At 37.9% G+C, this 22,211-nt stretch overlaps 1 protein-coding gene across 1 annotated transcript in view; it reads right to left on the bottom strand.

The window, feature by feature from the left end:
* Positions 1–16,006, bottom strand: part of spock2 (SPARC (osteonectin), cwcv and kazal like domains proteoglycan 2) — a 28,310-nt gene extending 12,304 nt beyond the window's left edge. The window contains exons 1-2 of the mRNA XM_057342040.1: positions 15,700–16,006; positions 5,567–5,612 (exon numbers count right to left, since the gene is read on the bottom strand). Of these exons, the coding sequence (XP_057198023.1) occupies positions 5,567–5,612; positions 15,700–15,888 (235 nt within the window). The 5' untranslated portion in view covers positions 15,889–16,006. The remainder of the gene's footprint in view (positions 1–5,566; positions 5,613–15,699) is intronic.
* Between the last annotated feature and the right edge of the window lie 6,205 nt (positions 16,007–22,211).

Raw genomic sequence — 22,211 nt, 5'->3', positions numbered from 1 at the left:
ATCTCCATATTACAGACGTTCAGACGTCTCCGAGACATATTGCAGATGAGCAAACTATGTATTTAAGATGTCTTGCAGATGTAAATGCAGATGTCAAATAGACGTAAACCAGCTGGATTGTGCTATCTGGGTTAACACACAGCATATCAGATCAACTCGCATGAAAAAGGTAACATTACACAGACATACGGATGTGACATACGCTGTTTACACAGGAAAGAGAAAATAAAAGCCCAGTGATAAAGAACACAGATTTATTTAATATAAATATCTCAGTTCTTTTCTTTATGAATTCCATTTCCTCTCAACAGACAAACTCAATGGAATACTTATGTTATTTTCACAAGGCCTTTAAACCCTGGGGTACAAAAGCAGTGCTTAATAATACTAAACTAGTACTGTAACACATGCCCTGTGTGTAACTGAAGTGGTATATACTATAACACGGAGGTTATTATCTCTGGCCTGAGAGTTTAGATCCAATTCTGATCAAACTCACCTATGTGTAAGTCGCAGTTTGCCGACTAGGATCGCTCTCGTCTCGCGGTACTTTGCTACGCCAATCGGTCTGCGGCTGCGCATCTAGCGCCGCCTATATTCGAACATGATTAGCTTGTTCGGGAGTGTTATCTGGGTTGGAGCTAAATTATGCAGGGAAATGGACCTCTCGGGACAGATGTGAAAACATCTGCTATCTCATCATACTTCATCATGGTATGGCAACTGCCGTGATGCGATTTCAATTCAGGGTCGGTTGAATAGCATGGAGCTTGTTTTACAGTTTAAACAGGCGCGTTGACGCAAACACAGGACGTGGCTGGCATAGGGATGCTCAAAACTCAAGCTTCAGAGATGACGTATTTTTGTATGCAAAACCCGGAAGCGAAGTAGCATTTTAGGACTTCTGGTTCCATCGCTACAAAGTCTATGAAGCTGTGTCCCAAATGACATACTATGCACTTAAACTATGCACTCAACCATGTAGTGTATGACATTTAGAAGGGTAGTATCGTCCCAAATGGAATACTAAACGGTTTTATACTAACCGGAAGTACATCGGTTTCCCAGACTAGTGCAAATGACGTCAATCGCACGGTACAATGCGTGTGAATAAAAATCAACTTGAACATTTAATGTAGTTTTCATCTGTTTTGCACAGCATTACTTTAGTCATCAGATTGAAGCGTTATCACTCTGCAGGAGAGTTTTGCTTGAGCAGCGTCTGATAGCCCCGCCTCCCTTCCGCTACGTCGTAAGGGAAACTGCGACCGTTGAGTGCGTTAAGTGTCCACAGTTCCACACTTCATATTTCCGGTTGAAAAAGTGCATCATCCGGGTACTTAAAGTGCACTTCTTTTTTGAGGATTATACACAAGTATAAGTATAAGCAAGTAGGGGTAAGGTGCCTTACTCAAGGGCACCTCAGTCGTTACCGCCAGCCCTGAGAACCGAACCGGTGTTCACGAGTCCGACTCTCTAACCATTAGGCCACGACTGCCAATGTTTGCACTAAGTAAACCACATTGTTGGTTGTTTGGTACACATAATAACTTACACAGATCAAGAAAAAAACAATGGATTGATATACCTCTAACGAGCAGGTGATTGTATCCAAGATCAAATAAAATTCTGATGGATACATCACGTGGGTTTGTTGACAGCCATTGCGTTGGTAACGTGTAAAATTCAAATTTGTTCCTCATTAACAAGGTAAGAAACTGACCTCCCATACGAAGCCACTGTAAATAAGGCTCTTTGGGAATTTCTGCTGCATGGGTATCTGTTAGCTGTCTGCTTCAGGAAAATTAGAAACCATAGAGCAGGCTCCTGTAATATACGCTATAAATAAGATCTTAAATAAATCACAATTCAATAGAACATGACTGATATTCTTTATTATTTGTCCTACACAGCAGATTTAGCCAGCCTCGTTCCTATCGTGAGGCGTGTTTTTAACTCAACATGTTGGCTAGAACAATGTCTTTGATTGGATAGATTCTGCTTTGGGAGAAATGTCTTTTGAAGTGTGAGAGTGACTTCAAACCAAAACTGTGACACTATAGACCCCTTTACGGCTGACGTCACGCTTACATCACGGCATTAGCTAGAGGCAAAACAAAGGGAAAACTGGAGGTGTAGTTTCGGCTAGATAAGGAGTTTAAAATATCCTCTTGTTGTGTTGTTTAGTGCCACAATTGACTGAATACACTGTCCAATTTGATATTTTAACACATACCTGCTGCCATGGCCAAACAAAAACACTGACGACAGCTGTAGTTAAATACAATAAAACGAGCGGACTGAACAGAAACGATCATCAAAAATGCTCGGGTTTCTCTTCATAACACTTAAGATTAAAAACTACTGTCTTTTGTTGGTGTGTGGATTATGATTTGGGTATGTCTCTAAAAAATATCAAAATCAGAAACTGGGAACAAGGTTATTTTTCCACGTAGCCTTAACTTTTGAACGCATAGGGTATGCTAGCTAACTTTGTTAGTTATACAACTAGCAGTTAACTATCGGCCAGAAACTAAACATAAAGGAAACTGTTTCTCATCTCTTCTTGATCTTACAGCTGCCTTTGATACAGTTGATCATAATGTTCTTCTTTGGAGGTTAGAACATTTGATTGGTATCACGGGTACTGCTTTGAAATGGTTCAGTTCATATCTTAAAGACAGGACTTTTTCTGTTGAGTTAGGCAAGTTCTCTTCATCTGTTGTTCCTATTATTTGTGGAGTACCTCAAGGATCCATCTTAGGCCCACTTCTTTTTAATTTGTATATGCGACCTCTGGGAGATATTATTAGGAAGCATAATGTTTCATTTCACTTATATGCCGATGACACTCATTGAACCCTTATTGGCCTGCCTTGTGGACATTAGAAATTGGTTATCTAGTAGTTTGCTCCGACTAAATGAAGACAAAACTGAAATAATTGTATTTGGCCCTCCAAAGCTGAGAGGTATTGTTATAAAGGAGCTCACCAACCACTTCTCCTCAGTCTCATCACAGGTCAGGAATCTTGGTGTTATTTTGGACTCTGAACTTTGCTTGACTAAGCAAATAAATTATGTTGTTAAAAACAGTTTTTATCAATTACGGATCATCTCGCGACTGAAGGCATCTTTGTCTTTTCATGACTTGGAAAAGGTCATTCATGCTTTCATTACCTCTCGCCTTGATTATTGTAACTCATTGTATTTGGGTCTCCCTCAGTCATCCATTGCACGTTTACAGTTAGTACAAAATGCTGCTGCAAGGATGTTGACCAGGGCAAAGAGATCTGATCATATAACACCTATCCTGGCCACCATACATTGGCTCCCTGTCTGTTATCGAATTCAATTCAAAATCTTGCTGTTCATTTTTAAAGCTCTTAATGGCCAAGCCCCATCTTATCTGGCAGATCTTCTTACTCCTCTTTCATCCTCCAGATATTTAAGATCATCTGACAGGGTTTTTTTAGTTGTCCCTCATTCACGTCTGAAAACAAAAGGTGATAGGGCTTTCTCAGTTGCTGCCCCCCTCCTTTGGAATCAACTACCACCTGACATTCGCCTTGCACCTTCTATTTTAACCTTTAAAACAAGGTTGAAAACATATCTTTATTCTCAGGCTTTTAATTGATTTTACGTATGTTTTTATTGTGTTGTTGTTTTTGCTTGTCTTATGTCTTTAACTTTGTTCTGTACAGCACTTTGGCCAGCTCTGCTGAGATAAATGTGCTATATAAATAAATTTTACTTACTTACTATACTTGTTAAAATTTAATCCGATTTTTTGCTAGTCATTGTCAAAAAGCAAGCAAACAAAACTACCTAGCTACCTAGCATTAGTAATGCGGTCAGGGGAATCTTTCTGCCTCCACCTAAGCTCCGCCCACAAAAACACGTCACAATGTTTACTAACAGTAAAGGAGTCTATAAGTTCAATAAAATGTTCTTTGTTTCTGTCTTTTACAGTAACCAAAACCCTAAATTAAAAGGATGTCTACACTGGCCACGTCTACAAGCGGAGACATCATATTTCTTGGGGGACTTTACCAATGCCTCATTATTTCACTCATAATTGAGACGCAATGCTGTCACATGGTAAGATGAATAGGTATTATTTGGTTGGGATTTCTCTTTCCTGTTCTATTTATGCTATGGTTGTGCAGCCACTCACTGAATATTAAAATATTAAAATTGTTGGCACAGGTATGAATTCTTAAAGGCGTAGCTGGCCAAAAATGTTTCACCCTTGTGTCATTCCAAACACTTTTTTACATAGAAGATAAAAATGCATGTTAAGCATGCTGACAGCCTCAGTTTTTGTTCATTGTATAGAATTAAGAGCAGCACTTAACCACAATTTCTTTTCCACAATTTCAAAACCACAAAAAAAAAAGAACATCATACAGGTTTTGAATAACACAAGTGTTATATTTGTAGTGGTATGTGTGCATTTTCTCTAACACATGTCAGACGAATCAGACAACATTCATTTTCAAAGGAAATAACTTAAATAATACTGAATGAGTTTCGTAGAAAAGTTCTGAGATGGGAGTAATGACAGCTGCTCAATATACTTTAGATTAAACTCAGAAATGGACCATCAGGTTCATGGACCTCTGTTCTGGACATATGAAGATTAAGTGGATTTGTGCTTTGAAGGAACAAAGCCGATGTCAGTCAGTGCTAAATCAAGCCTCTGGGGTTCTTACTGGGCCTTCAGTGGAACTAGCAATTATCCATTAATTACATCCTGGGATATTTGCTAATGGACCCCATTCTAAAGACTTCATTTAAACTGAAAATCCAGACACAATGTTCGAATATGCCCGGGCCTTCTCTCTACTCAAGCACACTGAGGAGATGACCTCATCTCTTGTGTAAGCAATTAGTGTTTGGCAGCCAATGAGAAAAGAAGGAAGGGCTCTCTGCTGTGACAAATGAACACAGTGCACATCATCTAATAATAATTACAATGCTTGTAAGGAGACAATACATTCAGTCAGTCTGGTTTACATCAAGACCTTAATAAACAGACTGCTATTTTTGTTTTTTGAAAGCATTATGCTTTTACAAAGTTGAAGATCTGCATTGAACTGACAGCAATAAAGTGACCATCATTAAATTTGCATAATTCATTGTGATTAATTCTTTTTGGGATTTAAAGAAAACATTCACCCAAAAATAAAATTCTGGCATCATTTATTCTCCCACACTGTATACGACTTTTTTCTGTGGAACACAAAAGAGGATATTTTGAGAAATGTCTCAGTGGTTTTGTGTCCATACAATGGAAGTCAATGGGGGCCAATGTTGTTTGGTTACCAACGTTTTTTTTTTTATTTTATTTTGTGTTTAACAGAAGAAGGAAAATCATACATGTTTAGAATGTCATGAAGGTGAGTAAACAATATTTTTTGTGTTGCATTTCTTTTAAGCACAACCAAAGCATGACACCTAAACACACAGGAAACAAACTGTCTGAATACCGACCCCAACATATAAATACAAAGTGTACAAAATATAAATACATTGCACTATAATAATTATTTTAAAGAAGACTTACTTTCATTTGAGTCTTGATTTTCATCCCATGATCTGATGTAGTCGTCCTGACAGAAAAAAACAGTTGTTACTCAAATGTGCTTTTGATTTCGAATTCAAGTCTTTGTGCAACAGGCTCACAATTTTTATCAGTGTATATAATCTATAATTTACTTTATTATAACTTACACAAGCAATCACATTTTTATTGATGGCAGGCAGAGAGAAATCAATAATGAACATGGGATGAATAGAACAGAGAGAGGAACAAGACAGATAAAGTGAAAGGAAATGTAAAGTGTGATGACTGGACTGTAGTGAAAAGCATTTTAGAACGTTGTTGAAGAATATTAGATGGTTTTAAAGCACCACGTTTTAAAACAAGACATCAAACACAAGCAAAGTCATGAGGCAAGCACTACTAACCTCCACTTCCTGGTGAAATGTGAGGAAAATTAATAAAAGAGAAAAGAGGAGCAGACAGTTAGAGGAGAGAGATGCATCTCTGAGGAGTAACTATCAAGAAAACAAAGACAGCCTCCAACTGCTTAAAACATCCATTTGCCCCCTGGGCAGAACTTTGAATACATCTGTAATATTCTCCCATGTATTCTAATAAAATAGGCAGTTACTTTAAAATAATTATGCACTTGGTGCTCATAACACTTGAAATATTTCAGTATAGTGATTAATAATCTTTTTTTTCTCGAAATGCACAAGCTGTGAACTTTACATATCGGCAGTCATTTATCTTGTAGTGGTCTCTTTGCTGTTGTAAATATGTGTAAATAAGAGGTGTAATTGCGTATTGATTGACAAATCAAAAGTGCAATAAAGGAATTACTTCTCTGTAGAAAATCCTTCAAGTCAAGTAGCTGTTGATATGATGTTTGCCGTATACAAAGATTACATGATTATTCGACTTGCGCGTGGTTTTATAAACTGCTTTTGTAGGTTTAAATGAAATACAGCTAAATCATTACGCCACTTCAGTATGTAAAATACGCACAGTTGGTTTTTCTCAACTAAATTCTTCATGCTTTTGAATGTAAAGGCCCGTCCTTTGCTTAAGATCTCTCCCGGATCAATTATAATAAATCACGCCATAAAAACTATTATTCATGCATGTCCCTAATAAGACATTACCTTGTCATATATAATGATTTCATTCGATAAAAGACCAGTGGCTCGGTCCTGCAGTGCTTAACAGCAATACTATATGGCAGTGAACAACCCTGTTATTGATTTCCTGATATTTGCATTATTTAGATCTGTTTTTGCTTCACTGGCAAATGAGATAGTGTGGTGTACTGACATATTAAATGTCTATATCAGTAAATATCTAATGTTTTACAAGGGCAGAACAGTGAAGGCATCTCAGGGGGGTCTTATATTTTTGTTTTTAGATTATGCAAATTAAAGCAGCCAGCCATACCAACACAAAAATGTTGACATGCATTTTTAGGGTGGAAAATATTGTGTCACATTGATGTGTTTCCCCCCTGTCTAAAAAGAGGCAATGATGAGTCAGAGCAGAGAAATATTGCATAACATATCATCATATTTAATATCACCACCACCATCACGGTCCTTACTCCTAATTTCTTTATAAGCATCTGCAGCTGAGCACGTCCTATATCCAGAGTCAGCTCATCTTTGCCCTGTCTTGAGTAAAGGCTGGCAGGAGTATATCTCCAAGGACCTCCGTCTCATGAAATACATCACAGAGTGCTTCACCCCCCTCCTGCGCTGACTGACAACTCTTTTATTCCTTATATCTCTGCTATGTAATCCAACATGTCTGCACATGCACTCTGTAAATTCAGCTGTGATTTTAAGTCCTTGATAGCACCTGTGTATGTTTACGTCCAAAAAATACTTATTTGATTGGCACTCCAGAAACGGATGAAAAGCGATACGTACACATGTCTGTGCGTTCGAGCAGCAGTTGGAGGGTGAACTGGATCTGTCTTTTTCACTCACACTTGACATTCACATCACAATGCAGAGACACAGTGAGCAGTATGAAGGAGTGAGCACTGTTGCGCTCATGTTGCTACAGAAAACGCTTGCGACAGTGACGTGCGGCAAGCACACTTTAGGAAACATCAATATGAAATGCTGTTTATTGACTTGCTTTTGCAGTAACTTCTGATGTTGCATGTCTTTTGGAGAAAAAAGACATTGGGTACGACATAAAGGAAGAATATTCAAGTAAACCTTTTCTTTAAATATACTAGTCATTTACAAATGATAGTAATCATAAAAATTCTTTGCCGCATAATTTCCTGTCATTTGTTATCATGACTCACATTCAGCCTGTGGCCTCCACCTTGCAGCCTGTTCTATTTCATGTCAAGCATTGGTCTTTAAGTTGATTCACATTTGGCTCTCAACATTTTGCCTTTTTTTGCACATATTAGTAAATCGCTCTGACAAATCTGCACGCCGTGTTTCTAATTATTGCCTGTCGAAGGCTCTCAGCAAAACAGCCTTCCATAATTGAATAAAAGCCGGATGGATCCTTGTGGTGATGACCTCACAATGGCCTCACTCCCACACATTTATCACACCACAGCATTGCCAGATATCACGCAGGCTTCTCGCAGTTCACAAACACCCCAGGCAGTGTATGATGCTGAGGTCCCACACATCCATTCTCCCTTTGACTCCGAATCTAATCAGTCGTGTTTGGCAAAGGGGAAAAATCGAGAGGAAAACAGACACCGTATTATCAGTACCTTCCAAACTATGTTTTCACTGTCACACCATGGCTATAGCTGACAGGCATGCACAAGCCTCCTCCTTGATTTATGCATGAGGCCCTCCGACTGGGATTTTCAGATTAACTGTACACAAGCACATCAAAAAGCTCTGCTAACAGCCCACTCCTTTGACTGTGAACATATCCTGACTTTCTTCATACTGAGGAAAAAGCTCACAGGCCTGCCAGTCTGTGGGGGGTTTGTAGAGCTAAGAGGAGAAATGCAAGCTGCTCCTCCAGGGTACAACTCCAGACCTAGACAGAGAGATGAGCAGATGAAATGAATGAACAGAGCTGACTTTTCACTCAGAGCATTTGTCACTGACTCAGGCCTTTAAATGAAACATACAACTGAAGCGGAGAGCATCTGTTTTCAGATACATGCGAGTTATAAAATGCAATTTGATGCATGAGAGATGTAACAATCTCTTGACTTCTTGAGGCCTTTTATACAAAATACTAATTTCAAGGTGCTGTGTGTAATTTTTTGGAGGATCTATTGTCAGAAATGCAATATAATTATACATGTCTTTAGAGATGTATAGAGACCTTATATAATAAAGCGTTTTGTTTATATTACCTTAGAATGAGTTATTTACACTGCAAGTCCCCTTGCATGGAATTCACCATGTTGTTTCTACAGTAGCCTCAAACGGACAAACCGCGTTTCCTTTGGGAAAGAAGCGAAAATGTGACGACATATTTGTTCTGTGTGCTTTGAAAAAGGACGGGCAAGGGGTGAAGTGAGCCGTTGTTTGCAATTCGCAACCTCACTGCTAGATGCCGCAAAATTTCATACACTGGACCTTTAAAATGATAGTTCACGCAAAAATGTAAATTGTGTCGTGACTTATTTACTCTCATGTAATTCAAAACCTGACTTACTTATGTGAAAACAAAAGCAGATATTTTGAGAAATTTCTTTGTTCTATACAATGGGGTCATTGTTGTTTGATTAACAACATTCTTCATATCATCTTCTTTTGTGTTCTGCATAAGAAAGAAAGTCATACAGATTTGAAATGACATGACAGTGAGTAAATGACAGAATTTTCATTTTTGGGTGAACTACAGTATGCCTTTAATAATAATTCTACACACATCACATTCAAGCAACCTTGCTTTTTCTTAAAGGGGTCATATGGCACGAACACGTGTTTTTCTGTGTCTTTGGTGTGTTATAAGTTGCCCATGCATGTATTAAACACGTAAAATTGCAAAAATGAAAGTGTCGGAACAAAAGATGCATTCTGTCTAAAAGCGAATGCTCACCCAGACCTGCCTGAAACGCCTCGTGTAACCACACCCCCACAAATCCATGTCAGTTCGTAGTATGAGTTAACTAAGACCGCCCAAATGTATACGCAAGTAAGGTAGGTGTATACCTGTCAGTACAATTGCTTTGGAACCTGATGTTCCAAATATGGTAAGAGGCGTTACATTTCCGTCACACGCTTGCAGTATTCGACCAATCACTATGCACTGATTAACTGGCCAATCATAGCACACCTCGCTTTTCAGAGCGATGAGCTTTGTAAAAAATCTGCGCGTTTCAGAGAGGCGGGGCAAAGAGGAGATACAAACATGCAGGGTATGTGGAAATTACAGCATTTTTTAACCTTAAATCGTGTATACACATTGAATTACATCTAAAACAATCGATAATATTCATTTTAGCCGTGTCATATGACCCCTTTAATGTCTAATGCAAGTGGAAATTAGCTCAAACATGTTCTTATATACGATTATTTTGGTCAGTAATCTTCCATCTTCCTGCCTTTCAGCCTCAATAACACTCCCAACAACTCAATGGAACTGACTGACAGCCCTTAAAAAAATAGTGAGAGAGAGCAATACAGCAGAGGCAAGAGCTGCCTTTAAATGAGCAAATCTGACACCAGCAGCAGTCAATAAGGCATTCTCTGGGCGTGGAAGACTGAACCTCTGAGGGGTTGACAGGTCACCTCAACTCCATACCTTTACAGCTCTCTGTAGGATTTAGTTTATGCTGCCTCATTATTGCTGGGGGCATAATGCGCTTTATTGGAGTTTGGAGCAAGTCTGTGCCACTTAACTCTGGCATTCTCAGAAAAGCACGTCTTACTGTATTTCAAGCAGACTTGAAAGGGATGAATTATGCTGGCTTCATCAGGGACGGGAAACCTTAGGGGGAGAAAACAGCGTCGCCATGCTATAGTTTTTGTAATTGGATGCCCGGAACAGGAGCCTTTTTATTTGGTAGGTCAGCTTGATCTTCAGAGGACACTGAGAACCTAGACTCCCAGAGGCTGAGAACCGTCAGGAGAACGGAAAAGTGTGGTCGCTTTCATTTCCAGCGTGTATCGTAAAAGCACTTGTAGATATTGGAGAAAAAGGCACGTTAAAAGAGATATTCACAACTGGAGCTGGAACAATCCCGACAAAAAATCAGCCTGGCTCCTGCATTTTCCAGATAAAAAGTCAAATTCAACAGGAAAGGCGCAGACCCCGAGAGCGGCATGATGAAAGGCCAGTTTCTCTCCACTCAATTAAAGCCCACCTACACTCCTGGTCTTTGGCCAAGACATGCTGCTTCATTGCCCTCATTCGCCTTTGTCAACTTTCATCCTACAGCACTCAATCTCCTTCCACCAGGCCTGCAACCTCCTCCGCTGTACAAACCGCACCGTTGTGTGTCTTAATCGAGCCTGAGAGTGACAAACAGATGTGCATAAGCATGCATTGACTGTGTTCCAGAATAAGCATTACATTTTGCATTTGTGTTGCAGTGCAGCGAATGCTGATCTTTCACGATTAAATCTTAATGGGGTATTTGGGTGTATCATCTTATGCTGCATTATCAGTAATTATGGACCATATGCTACGCTGCTCTGGCAGTTGCGAGGGCATTCCCACCTCTACAAGCATGTGATTGGAATCCTGATGGACCGGAGCCATGACAGGCCAGCACTGAAGTTCTCTGTGGTGGGTGTGCAGGCTTGTCAGATGAAATCACTCGCTTCTTTTGACGGACAAAAACTGCGCACTTCCTATCACACTGACACATACGCGCTGCATCCACATGAGGTTATTTTAAGCGGTGAAAACAAACATGCTTAGATGTGCCAAAAAAGGCTCTTGCTTTTGAAAAGACAAACGCATTCAATATTTGAGCCACACTGAAAATTTCATAAAGTAAGAAACAGACACATCTAAAGCAATCACAAGGAACAACCTTTTCCCATCCACTCTGAATGAACACATGTGCATCTTAAATGAAATGGTAATGAATGGCGAAATGGAAGACCATTTTCCGTGTAGGCTTGAAACATTTTTGCTTCATTAAAAATGTAGCGGGGGAATAACAGGTGCAAGCCGACAGCACTGATTTTTAATGAGCCTTTTCTACATTGTGAAGGGGAAAGAGAAGAGAGGGTTTGCCAGCTACCGGAGGATTGGTCAGCGCTGCTGGTTGTTTACTTTCAGCTGAATAGGTAACAGATTCACTCCTGGTTTGTAAGATGCTCTTTTTAACAGCCAGGAAGGTTAAGAGGTGGAATTAGACAGAGCTGCTCACTCTCGGCAACTCCAACATGTTTACCGATAATGAAGGTATCACACCATGAGATGTTTGTTTAGGTGCATTACTCCCTTAAATTGTAAAATAAAAAATATACTGTATATAATTATATATATATATATATAGTGTGTGTGTGTGTTGGGGAAAATCTGATATAGAGCCGAGTTAAAATTAACGTTGCAGAGGCAATTGTGAATGTAATTGTGTCCAGCAGGGATTTGTCATTTAAAATGATCTTATCTTTTACATTTTGCAGTATATTCGGTCTTAAATGCCGACCATGAAATAAGATTTAATTTTCCACTTGTATGGAAATAGATAAGCGAGCATGACAAAAGTGGTTTAAACCCACACTGTGAGTTTTAAGTGTCTATGTGATGTTCTCGGCTAAGCCTGATTCTAATGTATATCAGCACTTAAGGTTGATTAGTATGTAATTATCATCAAATGTAAGTAATCGTTTTTAATCCAGTCACTGTGATTACAAAATTGCAGTACGTCGATAACATCGTAACACTTTTTAAAGTCAACCAGAATTGACTCTTTACTTTCTTTTTGTATGTTGCTGTTCACAGTAATGATTTATCTATCGCAATTTCTGGTCCAATTTATACCTATTATTCCAAAAAGGGACAGTTCACCCAAAAGTGAAAATTCTGTCATTATTTACTTACCTTCAGATAGTTTCAAATGACCAAATCTGTATATATGTCTTTGTTCTGTTAAACACAAAGGAAGATATTTAGAAGAATGTCAGCCAACCAAACAGATATCATCCCACATTGACTCCCGTATTTATTTTCCCTGCTATGGCACTAAATGAGGGAAGAGATCTGTTTGGTTACTGACATTCTTACAAATATCTCCCTTTGTGTTCAGCACAACACAGAAATTTATACAGGTTAAGAACAACCTGGGGGTGAGTCAATGATGAGAATTTTCTTTTTGGGGTAAATTATCCCTTTAATGTTGTTTGTCTTAAATGTTTTTGTGCTTTATGTAACTACTTTCTGAAATGACTTTTTGGCTGATGTCAATTAGGTACCGCAAGCTGTTGGATGGTGTTAACTAATAACAAACAATTACATAATCAGAATCAGAAGAGCTTTATTGCCAAGTGTGCTTGCACACACAAGGAATTTTCTTTGGTGTTGGAAGCTTCTAGTACAGACATTCAACACAATGACAATACAATACAATACGATTTACAGTCTTAAAGATTCTAAAATATGCAAATATAAAATATAGACTTTAAATTATGTTTATAATCACCAGAAGAAAATAAAGTGTCTGGGTATCTTTGTTCCGACTTTCCATTTGATATGAGAATGAGAAAACATGGTAATAACACCTCCTTGGGCCCCATAATGATCCCCTTGAATTACAAGAGGTCTTTGGGTTGGTAGTAATATTAAAGTCCTTTAATATTTCGCTTATGATGATGCGTCACCATAATACAGAAGAAGCTATTTTCGTTTGCAAAACAATTTAAATGTTTGGGTTCCTTAATAAATCAAAAAGTGCAGAACTTAATTCTAAAACAGAAACATCAGTCCCATTCATACTGGTCGTACTGTATTAAGCCAACGTACACGTCCTGTTAATAGAAATCAACAATGCATGGAATACAAAGAGTGTTAACTATTTATATCAAATCATAACTTTCTGTGTATGCAAGTCAGCATGCATTTATAAGCCTTTCATGCTTTCATCAACATTAGCTTGGATTGTATCATTATTCAGCTCTGAGAAACTCAAAGGACTTTGAAAGCCAGCATCAATTTGGATTATTTGCTTTTGTCACAAGCAACACTTTAAAGATGAAATAAACTGTGTTCTGCAAGAGATTAACTTTCAGTCTCCACCAGTTCTATCTCTGTCTATGATCAGAGATAACAGGTGACTATTAAAATGGTGCTGAACTGTGTCAGAAGGCCTGTTGCTTTTGCTAATCCATGCAATCTCAGAATAATAAATACATTTACTATCAGAACACATCAGCATGAGTTTCCACATTTATCTAAATGCATTTTAATATACTTTGTAATGATTATTTTTGTAAAAGCAAGGGACAGGATTGAGACTGCATTTAAATCAATATTTAATTACATTGCAAATGATGTAAATTCAGGAACTGTGTGGATGGACCTATACTAACTTTTATTTCTTTGTCAGTACAAAAAAATAGAAAATATAGCACAAGCTAAAGAACTGTAGTTGACCTTATTTCACATGATTTGAGATGTATGCCTGTTGTTCTCCGTCAGCAGGAGGGCAATACTCTTAAATAAACCTAATCTGAAATGAGTTGCTTTTCCTGTCTGACTCAACCAAGCCTTTGTTGCTAAGGCAGCCAGCTGTAATGAAAATCGTTGCTTTAAATGTGGTAGATATTTGCAGCTTTGATGGTCCATTTTTTGGTTTGTTTCTAAGCACGTTTTCAGTCTTTTCTCCCTCGTCAAGGAACTCTTCAAGTTGAAATTTCTTTAATTTATCATTTATAATTAGAGACATTCCCATCTTCTGTGCAATGACATGACAACCCAAATAATACAGCTGCAAGCATTTCATGAGCAAGTGCTTCAACTGGAATAGTTTAAGTAAAAAGCACAACCTGCATTTTAATTACATGGCCACGGAGACAGAGGAAATGCAGCTTTTTTCAAAGTTGTTTTGATTTTCTTGAATGGAAGGAGGGCTGTTATTTCAGCAAAACACCCATATGTGTTGGACAAGCATTGCTTCTCCGCTATTCATATGTGTGAGATGGTGTGATCAATGGCCATTGATTGGAGAATACAGAGCCTGCTGCAGGGCCTTGTTTGAACCTAAGCCACTGCTGTAAAAATGCTGTACCCATCCATTTATAATCCTGGTCTAATTCATTAGTAATCTTTTCATGGCCACATTTTGATAAATTCCTGGTTCTCTTGGACGTGTTTTTCTACGTAATCATTTAAGGAGTTATACACTTAATCCACTTCCAGAAGGGTAAAAATAGCTGCCAGCCAAACACTGGTGGAGATAAATCTCGGTTTCTATTTGGAGGTTTAATGTTTCAATTTGAGCAGCACAGCTCAACAGAGAACCTTCTAAAGGTTGAACAGTACCGCTACTGTCAATTATCAAAATAGTATTTTTATAGTGTTACATTTCATCAGAATTGATTTTTTTCACCCACTCTCAAGTGTATTTTTCTTACATGGGACGAGATGTTATTTTCTGCATTACAAACACAAATACCATTGGATAAAGGATCAATTAACACACCATCTATAACAACTCTATGATAATACAGCATGACCTTTGGGAAATGAATTAATTCATAAATCTCCCTCTGAATGCATGTGAAGCCCGTATCAATTATTAAAGTTGCCTATTATTACATCACATCAAACAGCTGGCCAATGAATGGCACTCTAATGCAATCTGCTTTATTCTGTAATCAAACCAATGTAGTCAATTAAACACACAACAACAGATGGTGCATTGTTTTGAACCAAGTCTATGTATTATGTGTAAACAGCAGTGCTGGCTATTAAAGATGCAAAAGATTGCTATGTAGGCTATTTAAAAGCCTTTGTTTAATGATTAAAAACGTGCAATTTAAAACACTCAAGCAGCATCTTTTAACTCATCATTTAATCTATAATCTGTCCTAAGAGTTACTTTATACTGATTTCTTACGTTAACGGACTAATGATGTTTTAAGAGAAACGTTTAGTAGCCTACGTCTGTACCGCTTACAAATCTATGCGATCCATTCTGGTCAGTATTTATGAGAAGAAACAGTCGTGCAATGTCACCATTGATACTCTTAAAGGAAACTCACATCTCTGAAGCGGTTCCAGTGCTTGATCTTGCGACTGAACTGGGAAATGGTGGACAGCCACTGTTCATCTTCCATGAAATTCCCGGCTTTCGCCGCTTCTTTCCCGTTTTTGACGTCCACCTGCATGGACACCCGTACGAGCATTAGCAACGGGACGAAAAGACATCCCAAATCATTCATCCACACCATTATTCCGCCTTTCAAATGTCTCGATTTCTCCGATGTAAAGGGCGAGAAACGGATGCTGAGACTACAGTGAAATGTGACCTGATTACGGGATGCGTCTTCCCTCTGCTAGAGAGAGAGAGAGAGAGAGAGAGAGAGAGAGAGAGATGTAAAAAGCTGCTACTATCAAGCTTGGCAGTGGAAACGCGGTCAGAATGTAAATTGTGTGAATAGACATCATTATACGACAGTAAAAGTGACATTGGAATTATCTGGGTCTCAGTGATCACCATGGGAACAGAAGCAGACGGATTTTATTAAAATGTAACCACACTATGTGACTATATATTTTCTATAAATATAGCAATATTTCCCCCCAATTGCAGTTTAGGCAGATAATAGATTTAATAAAAGAAACAATAAAAAAGATTATGAAGTTGTCACAATAGAACTTGCAGTTGAAATCAAGTATTTACAAAACTAGATTGACATTTTATTTTACACTGTTTATTGTTTATTCAGTCTATTCTGTAGAGCTGTTACATAATCTTTTGTTGTTTTTAAATTATGACTAATTCTTTTCTATTCTTTTCTATTCTAAATGCAAAACAATAAAAGATAAATGTTCATTCACAATATAAAAACACTGTTTTGACAGAAATGTTACAACACTGTGACAACTTACCCCAACCTGATATTTACATGACGTATACCTTGTTCTCAGAACACAGTTCAGCTTTTCAGTTCAATTATTCCCATATATCCCTGATTTGTACAGTTTTGAAGTAGATATTTAATACACACACTGTTAGAGAGACAAACTGTATAATCAGAGAACATACTCAAAACCTTACCAATATTTACTGAATACACTTGTGACAACTTCCCCATGTGTCCGCTTCATATTTGTAATTGGACAAAGTGGTCAATGTGACATGACCCATATAACCTTTGTTGATTAATTCTATCTTAGAATTGTCTAAACATATTGTAGAATACATGCTTTAAGTATGAAATGGCTTGCTACCTGTTTGTTTGCAGAGGAGTGTCACATGAGCTGTCACACTTCAGGAGGCACATTTTCACTATATGTATTGTGTTCATAATCAGGGATGCACATAAGTGGTGCGCAGGTGCGCATGCGCGACCAAAATTAAAAATGCGCTCTGTAAATAAGTTTAGAACGCTCATTTGCGTACTGACATGGTTGAAACCTTTTGATGCACAATCACTGTTTTAGACCGACTAAATGTAATACTGGATAAGATTTCCGTTTGTACTGAATGCTGCTAAAACTACTGATATCTCGTTTGTTCCCGGTGTTGAACGGGACCTGGGTGTAAATTATGAAAAACTGAGTATTGGTAGCTCCGCCTTTGTTGGTTCTGCTTTCGTTACTAGAGAAGCACGCGGCACGCGCAGCCTCTGTGAATGTCTGGAACTGCGCTGCACGTCTACCAAAACACCGATTCTCTTAAACTTTCTAAAAGGACAAGCTGTTTAAACTTGACACTTGCACGCAGCTTGTGTTTCTCTATGCTATACTCAATCCTAGCTCCGCACCGCAAGTCTCCATGTGCGTTCGCAAGTGCAGTTCCCAGCAACCTGCCAAAAACCAAAAAGGTTGTCGTTTTAGGTTTCAAAATTGGTGTTGAAAATTAATATTTACTAACGTAAAAATAAAAACAAGAAGAAATACATTATCATTGTATTTTAAGTGTACTTTAAAGTAATATAAATATAGTATTATCCCACTTTATTATTTTGTTCATTGTTCATTAAAAAGTAACTACTTTTTTACTTTTATTTTTAATAATATAATTTGTCACATTATGTGCAATGTGAGCACCAAACCGAATCTCCAGGTACTCTCTTGAGAACCAGATAGAAAAACTTATTTGCACCCCTGTTCATAATGTTATGAAAGAGATTCCGTTACTCTAATAGCAGTGAAGTATCAGAAGATCTGTTTCTCCTGAATCAGTTGTAATAAGGAGCATGTATTGTATGGATTGAGAAACACTAATTGTGTGATATCTAATACAGCTATTTAATACAAATACATTTTATTAACCAAAGCAAGCAAATCTACATTATTTATCTAAATTACAAAATCTAAAGTGGTTGGGAGGAAATATGCACTATGACACCAACATGATATGACATACAAGGCACTGACTGACAGTACAATTGACTGAACATGACATCGTTTTTCTCTGCATGAATATGACATTGTGTCGTGTAACTCAACCCTGAAAGTCCCACAGGGGGCTTCAAGGGGTCTTCATTTTTGACTATGCTTGTCACTCATGTTAAAGTGTGAGAACACCTGATTCAGATGAACACATGCTGCAGGCAAGCAATGTAAACCTGCACAGACATGCGCTGACATTTTATTATATGCATGTATCAATGTCACAGTGTGAACTTAATTTGCATTTGTGCAATTTAACCTGTAAATTGAACAAAAATACATTTTTGCAGAGTTTAAATACACAAAAAGGCTATAAACACAGCAAGGAAAACAAACTCATGTTTTTCCAAAACAAAGATTCTAGATAGCCAGCATTCTGCTCCTTTCTCATGCTAAGGCACGTCGATGTTTAGAGGTGATGTTGTACCACACGCACTGGGATGGGGTGCTGTTTTTTTTTTACTGCTCTCAGCACTTCCCAGCACTGCAGCACAGTGTCACTTCTGCCACTGATATGCTGCAGTAAAGGCAACTTCTACACTTACCCTCCTTCATTTCATTGTCTTTCATCTGCAATGATGATATTATTACCTTACACAGCCAGTCTTAACGGTTGCCTTTAGTGACTATAAGTGATACTGATTTGTTTTATTTGCTTTTGCTGATACTTGTTGGCACTTTCTCAGAAGTAACTGGAGACAAATGGAAATATTTATACATGGACAGGAATATTACCATGAAAGCTCTCATGTCTCATTATTTTAAAGTGCACCATGTCGATCTTACAAAATGAGACTTTCCTTTACACTCTTAAAAATAAAGATGATAAAAATGTTATTTGCAGCAACGACATTGCTGTCTAAAAAATTTGTCAAAAACTGTACCCAAGCTGGGGCAGTACCCTTTAAAGGGATTTATGTACCATTAAAATACATATTGTACACATTTGGCATGGATATATACTATTATAAAATGGTCAGTTCTGGTCCTTGATTCTGATTGGCTGAGCCGAGTTCTAAGCCGTTATAAAATACCCCGATTTATAACGGCTGACTGCCTTACATAGCCTAAATATCACTTTATTTACTTTATTTTATGAAACCTTGCTACGCATATGGAATAACCGTTTTATAAAAGCAATAAGCCCCGCGAAGCAGTGGTTTACAGTGCATTTTATAATGCACTATATAGCTAAGGGGGTTTTAGACAACTGTTATTAAAGTGCACTGCAAGTGTACTTAGCTGCTATAAAATGCACTGTAACCCACTGCTTCGCAGGGCTTATTGCTTTAATATACACTCTTTGGTACCAATATGTACCTTTGAAATGCAAATATGCACTCTTTAGGCGCAAAGGTGTACTTTTTGAAAGCGTAGAAGAAGCATTTTTGGAACCTTTAAGTCAAATTCTTAAAAGAAATTAATCTGTGGTATATAACTGGCATACCAACTCTTTAAACACAACTCTCTAAAGATTTGGCTATCTTGAAGATAGCAGTTAGAGTTTTACGGTAGACTATTATTGACAGCTGGCACATAACATGGTGGGAGTGAAGAGCATGTCAATTCAGTCTGTAGAGTCATTCTATCATCTCAATTTTTAAATCAAATGATATGATCTGCTAATCCATTCCAACTACATTAAGAGATATTTACTGTAAAAATATTTGTACATTCCTCTCTGTATTGGTCTTTTCTCTTCATTTAAAGCTCTAATCCTTAATTCAGTGTGTTATTATTCTGTTTTTCCTCACCACAATGCAAAATTTGCACTCAAAATGTCACAGCGACATTCTTTTTCTCTCAAGAACACAGTTTAATGTTTAGAATGGCTCAATTAATCTTAACTGAAAGCGTTAAACAAGGGCTTATCCCATTATAGCCATTTTCTCAATATAGCAATACTGTCTGTCTGGAAGACATTATATTTGCACATTTTGCTGACAGACGGAGTTTAGAATTGTTTTAGGGTTAGGCTCCCAAAAAGAAGCGACATTTTAAATGGCGTGACATTTTCATAAATGACTCATCAATGCAATACTGCAGCTGAAAGAAATGGACTTTCCCTAGACATATTTTACAGCCCACTAGATAAGTGTTCTATGCTAACCTTATATCTAAATTCACTGTGCTGTGTATTGGAAATGCATGAAAAAACACATCTCAGCAAGAATTAGCCAACATCAGTGTTTCTCCTGCCCCCATCCTCCAGGGAGCTGGGATCCTTTTCGGCCTCTCCTGCAATAAATCAAGTCTTAAATGGAGCAGTGTTTTGGTTAAGACACAGACACATACATATTTTAGGTACAGTGTGTCTGTGGCTTGTGTCTGCTACCTGACGTCAACCACAATCCACCTCATTTTTGAATCATTATTGGATTAAATGTGTTTGTTATGAAAAGTAGGATAATCTGAAATAAATCCACACTCAATATCATAGTCAGTTGGCATTGCAACACAATCAGTTCTGGAGATAATTATGGTTTCACGCCTTTTAACAGCAGCAGCCACAGACAAAACAGGAGTCTGTCTTCTTTCCTAAAAGCATGTTGTTTCTATGGTTACTGACTCTCAAAGCAGTCCAGGGACTTTTCTGTAGCTCCTCCCCTCTCTGTACAGCCCATTAATTCAGCTCAGTACATGATTTCATCAAACTCCAATACTGGACCCACCGGCACTAGTTAGAAAGTATCATTTTACGATGCCTTAATGTCATGCCCATAAAAATGCATCTCCTTAAAGGCGGGGTGTCCGATTTCTCTTAGCCGTTGTTGATGTTCAGATCACCAAAACAAACACACCCTTACCCCCATCTTTCGCCTTCTTCAGTGCTCGGCTCGGCTAATGTCCGTCCTGTGCATTGTGCACCTTACTGCTGATTGGCTACTAGGTTGTTTTGGTACCCGGCCCAACTCAGTTGACTAAAGCGTAATTCGGAAATCGGTTACCCCGCCTTTAATATCAATTATATATATCAAAGTAAACTTTGACCTGGAAAGGATTACGACTGCAGGCCACTTAATATCAATTGCAGTTGTTTTAAAAAACCTAAATATGCCATGACAGAATTTTCTTTTTTTGGGTGACCTATCCCTTTAAGGTTAAAATAACAAAAAACTCTACCATGAAAGTTTCTCTAAATCTAAACATCTGTAAGGCACATCACAACCTTTATTCAGAAGCTTCATAGTTTCATATACCAACACATTTTCATGCGTAAACCAAAAGAGTTTACTTTACACATACTTTATTGTTCTTCCAGCAGTTGTTCCTCAGGTTTGAAATGTAGTCCTCCTCCACACTTTGTTCAACATTCTTTAGATTCATTCCTGTATATTCCTTTGAGAAGTGATCGCCCACATAGTAAGGCACCTTCAGATTGTCGCCTGTTCTGCAAAAGATGGAAAGTTTTAAGAATGTCACAGCTTTTCTTCACCCGCAAGCCAACCATCAATCATCAATATGCCTTACAAAACAAGATAAATGGGTTCCAGTTTTTCCAATGTTGGTCTTAGATATAAAAACAAACAAACAAACAAAACACATTATCTTATTATTAAAAAGTGTGTTACTATCACACAAACCATGCAGTGTAAAATCACAATGCACAATAAATAACAAAGTTTTTAAAATAATGCTCATTATTTTGATAATCGTTTGGTTTTACGATAAATGGCTGAGGCTAAATGGTGGGCTGGAAACCATCATCTGACTAAGAACTGAAATGATGATCAGAATGAGAATGAGGATCAGCAATAGGCTACAAAAGGCGTACTTGGTTGCATAAAAACACATAAAAGCTCTAAACACAATAAAAAGCTGCTGCTATTTTTTTTTTATAAGTTAAAATCTTAAACACTTATTAAGTCACATGAATACAATGCACCTCACGTGATTTGTGTATGTAATATGTAGGCTACTGATAGTGTGTCTGTGTAATATCAAAAGCAATATGACACTGTTGAAGATGAGCGTGACCTCTTAGCTCTGTCTGGAGCTCTTGTCGTTCATGTTGGTGAGACCTCATCCTGCCATACACCTGCAAAATACCTAGAAGAAGAGCAAACAACAGCAAAGCAATATTTCCCGGTGCTCAACTGGTAGAACAAGCTGTCCTAAGAAATGGCTCTATGAGCATTATGGATCATTGAGA

Source organism: Triplophysa rosa, linkage group LG9 (assembly GCF_024868665.1).
Source record: "Triplophysa rosa linkage group LG9, Trosa_1v2, whole genome shotgun sequence".
Taxonomy (NCBI): Eukaryota; Metazoa; Chordata; class Actinopteri; order Cypriniformes; family Nemacheilidae; genus Triplophysa; species Triplophysa rosa.
This window is presented reverse-complemented; position numbering and strand designations above follow the sequence as displayed.